The sequence below is a fragment of the Acyrthosiphon pisum genome, chromosome A3 (genome assembly GCF_005508785.2).
Source record: "Acyrthosiphon pisum isolate AL4f chromosome A3, pea_aphid_22Mar2018_4r6ur, whole genome shotgun sequence".
Classification (NCBI taxonomy): Eukaryota; Metazoa; Arthropoda; class Insecta; order Hemiptera; family Aphididae; genus Acyrthosiphon; species Acyrthosiphon pisum.
The window spans coordinates 6,620,527-6,625,194 of NC_042496.1; the positions used below are offsets into that span (position 1 = coordinate 6,620,527).

The 4,668-nt window shown below is 28.3% G+C and overlaps 1 protein-coding gene across 1 annotated transcript; it reads left to right on the plus strand.

Moving 5' to 3' along the window:
• The first annotated feature begins 206 nt into the window (after positions 1–206).
• On the plus strand, positions 207–2,470 carry LOC100568643 (glucose dehydrogenase [FAD, quinone]). Its single transcript, XM_003246117.4, has 2 exons — positions 207–827; positions 1,581–2,470. The coding sequence occupies exons 1-2, from the start codon at positions 722–724 to the stop codon at positions 2,267–2,269; spliced, it is 795 nt and encodes a 264-aa protein (XP_003246165.2). The 5' UTR covers positions 207–721; the 3' UTR covers positions 2,270–2,470.
• The last annotated feature ends 2,198 nt before the right edge of the window (positions 2,471–4,668 follow it).

Sequence of the window (4,668 nt, forward strand, 5' to 3'; positions counted from 1 at the left end):
CTGTAATGGTAATATGTTATCAATTTTATTGTTAAAGACATTTAATTTATTATCATTGATTATCAATGTTATTTTTCACCTACCTCATTAATGTTCTATGATTTAAGAAAATCAATAATTGTGATGTTTAAATCGCCCCCCCCCCCCCCACTGTGGGCACGCTTATGCTCATTACACATATTTTGAAAAAAGTTTTAAGTTTTATTAAATCAAATTTAAATTTTATAGCCATCCCCACATATTAATATAAATTATATAAAAATTCTACAGTTTTTAATGATAATTGAAATTTTAAATTAAAAAAAGCCATTTAAATGTAGTGATTTAAAATACCGGGGGCCAAACGTTCTATGGGTAGGTAAATAACATCACATAACTCCCGGGGCCAAATGTCGTATCTTAATAATAGATGGGGACGAAACGTCGATAAACTCTTATACCTATAATATCTAATTATTTGTTTTTGTATAAATAATTTGTTTTTGTTAAATTAATCATTTTTGTTGTATAGGTAAGTGCATCTAAAGCCTATATTCGCCCAGTCAAAAATCGACAAAATCTCCACGTGGCTATATTCAGTCATGTAACAAGAATACTTATTGATCCAAAGACTAAAAAGGCAACAGGAGTAGAATTTATTAAAAAAGGAAAACATAGAACAGTATATATTAAAAAAGAAGTTATTTTATCTGCCGGTGCGATAAATTCTCCACAATTACTTATGTTGTCAGGAGTTGGACCAAAAGATCACTTAAATAATCTTGGTATACCAGTAATTCAAGATTTACCAGTAGGACAAAATTTACAAGAACACTATGGCACAGTCGGTATATTCACAATATTATTTTTATACCTAACAACATGCTACTTTAATTTTTAAATTGTTTTAATATTTTTTTTTTACGTAAAAGTTAAACAGTTATGCCTATTTTATTATTGACTAAATATAAATAATATCCGTATATACTCGAACAATCTTAAAAGAGACTTGTACTTGCATAAATCGAGTTAAAAATCCACAGCATATTTATGTATGAAACAAAAAATTATTTGATTATGCTTCTATTGCTAATTGACATTTGATTACTTAATCTTACAACATATTATTATCTGTATCTCAGTAGAATAATATTTAAGTTAAATTCTAAAAGTATTTATGTAGCTACATAAATTTACTTTTTACTAATGGCACTTATATAGGTAAAAAGTTGGTTGAAATACCAGTTTCAATTTTTTTTTTTTTTTCATTTTATATAGGTACATGCCCATAAAGGACTGTAATTCTGACTAAAAATTGAAAATGTAAACTTTTAATTTATAGTAGGTTCTTCTTTTGTGTGATAGAAGCAAAAGTATGTAAAATATAAAACTTTGAGTAATTAATTTGTTTGCAATAATTCAGAAAGTAATAATTACAATTATTGTGCTATTGTGTGAACACATTTTCTTCCTTAGAATAAATATTCAAAAAATAGTAAAATACCAATATGTTAAGACAATTTTGAAATTAATCTAGATTTTTTTATAACTCAGAAAATGTATAAATATTTAATGAAAATATTGTATTATTTATTGTTTAGCATTGGAATTCATAGTAAATCAAACAGGTCCATCACTCAACAAGCAAACTATATCAAATATTCATTTATTTGAAGAATGGTTTAAATATGGTCGAGGACCACTTACGGTACCAATGGGGGCAGATGGTTTAGGTTATATAAGATCACCATCCGGCAAAGAGATTGAATTAATATTTGTTCCTTTATCGGAAAAACCAAATGCGTTCCTCATGGCTACATTGTTGTTACAACCAGATGCTCGTGGAAGTGTAACTTTGAAAAATAATAACTCATTGCATCCACCCATCATGTCTTATGGTTATTATGACAGTAATACTGATCTAGAAGACAATGTATATGCGCTGAAATATGCAGTTAAATTGGTAGAAGAAACACAAGCATTTAAAGATTTGGCAGCCAAACTTAACCCAGAACCATACCCAAATTGTAGCCACGTAGTATTTAGATCGGATGATTATTGGGTGTGTTTATCAAAACACTTGACAAATACATATCATCATCAATGCAGTACGTGCAGGATGGGCGATGTTGTAAACAATAAATTACAAGTAATTGGTATTCAAGGATTAAGAGTAGTAGACAGTTCAGTACTTCCCCATATTCCTAGTGCACATCTTTACGCCCCTACTTTAATGGTTGGGGAAAAAGCGGCAGACATGATTCGCAGTTATTGGTCAAAAAGCCAATAAAAAATTCAGCTAACTATTTATTTATTTATTTATTTATTTATTTATTTATACTTTAAATAATATTATACCTAATAACAACGTAGATGAAAATGTCATTACTTACCAGAAACAATCAGAGCTTTGTTTGGTCCAACAGTGTGTATTTGTCCCATTTTTTTTTTTTTTATTATTTATTGATGAATGATTTTATGTTTCTTTAAATACAACCATAAATACAACAATTTAATATATTTAATCAAATTACGTGTTTTTGTTCTGTCTTAGAAATCAACTTTGATCTTTAATTACTATTCACTACAATTATTTCACAAAAAAACTGGAAAAAAAGCCATTCGATTGTTATTACTTATTAGTAATGGTGACTAATAAGATACATTTTAATATGTAATAAACAATATGAAAAATTTATCAGGAGCTTAAAATATATTATACACAATTGCGTGTCAAAGAAAAATAAAAAATAAATTTAATACTATTGAATGGTTATTGACATATTAAAAAAGTATCAACTATGTATCATCTAAATTCAGTATACTGTACTGGTAGATAACAATATAACATTAAACATTGGCGATTGGCATGTTATTATTATTTATTCAAAACATTCCAGCCGACGCCGAACGCCGACGCCAGTGTTACTGCATATGAAATATAATAACATCACAGATCAAATGAAACATTTCAGAAATCAGTCCAAGGTACCACTGTGATATATAGTGGTTATAATATATAATATCAGGGGTATGAAACTCCGTGAATTGGCCGAATCGGGCGATTGTAACCTTGAACACGGCGTGGCATACGTAATATATGATAAAAGTAAACAGTGGAAACAACCCGACCCCGCGCAGAATATCCTGCCTATTAAGCGGAAACGGTTTTTCAATACGGGTATAACATCATGTCAGTGTTACGGAAACAGTTTCATTGTTCGGACTTCAGATCATAGGTAAACACTTCACCCATCAGCTGATCGAGTTTCGCTTCTATATTGTTCTATGATAATATATATCGTGCTTACAGCTGCCGGTATTATCGAGATAGATAACAATAATTCTTATCAATCTCCATTCTCATTTCTCCATATTATTCTGCACTCTGCAGTCCATGTCCATCCATAAATATACATAGATCACGATTATAAAGAACCACATATTATTTTATTATATAAAGTTATTTATATATCTGTGTAGAGGAATTATTCATAATCGTTCTTTATGATCGTGACATAGTCATATAGATTATAGAACAATAACTGTATTTAATATTTATCTATGATCACGATAGAGCTGATCCTTTTGCATGACAAATTATATACATGTTAAATATTTTGAATGTGTATTTTAATAATCAATATAAGTTTTTTTTAATCTACGCAGCTTTATATTCAACTAATTTTTATATATTTACTACATTTGTTTAATCTTTTTATATATAGCAATCTCTAAGCGTCACAAAATCTATTATAACAAATAATTATTAACTATTTACAATATGCCCATCAAAGCTATGCTTAAAAAAGGTAGAAGATATAAATCTAAGGTATTGAGTGATAAACAATAATACATGATAAAATATTATAATAGTGAAATATATACCATATTTTGACTAAAAGTAATTCAACCTGACAACCTACTGTATACAAAGTTCATAATAATAAAAAAACTGATGAACTCATTTAGTAAAAAAATGAATCACATATTTATCGCTATTATAAACTGTTATCTCTGTCAAAATCGATATTTATAGAGGTATCTACAATAATTTATCACTGAACTCAACTCCAAATAGCAAATCCATTAAAACCTAATCGACACGGACACACGGTACAATCGAAATTTGCTAAAGAGTAACAGTTTACAGATATAGGTATACTTTTCCAGTTTTATTTTAATAACTCATTTTTTATTAAATCATTCGTAAACGCGTAAACCATTGTATAATATGAGTCTAAGGTACCCGGTTAATAGAATGTCAGGATAATAAATATTTGTTATAATATTATAAAGTAAATTTAAGTCCCAAAATAATATGAAAATTAACTTACCCATGTAAACATCGACTTTTCCGGTGAAACCTAGCTGGACCATATCTATCATATCTATAGAGTGCTGTACAGCAGTGTTTTTCAACCTGGGGGTCGCCGACTTATTATTTAGAGTCACGTACGAATTAAAATTGTGTGTATTATATGTATCAGTAAATATTTGGTATACATTTTGTTGATTAAAAATAATTATAATATTATATTTTGTATAATTATATATAGATAGTATTATATTTTATGCTGTGTACAATGCACAGTAATTTTCGTATTGATTATTAATAGTATTTAAAAAAAATATATGTATGGGGTCGCTAAAAAATTGAAATTCAAAAAGAGGGTCGCCACAGTAAAA

Bases quoted from the DNA above. Each gene is read 5' to 3' on its own strand.
- LOC100568643 (XM_003246117.4), top strand. From the start codon at position 722: ATGTTGTCAGGAGTTGGACCAAAAGATCACTTAAATAATCTTGGTATA. The intron at 828-1,580 runs GTATATTCACAA...TTTATTGTTTAG, and splicing joins AGAACACTATGGCACAGTCG to CATTGGAATTCATAGTAAAT.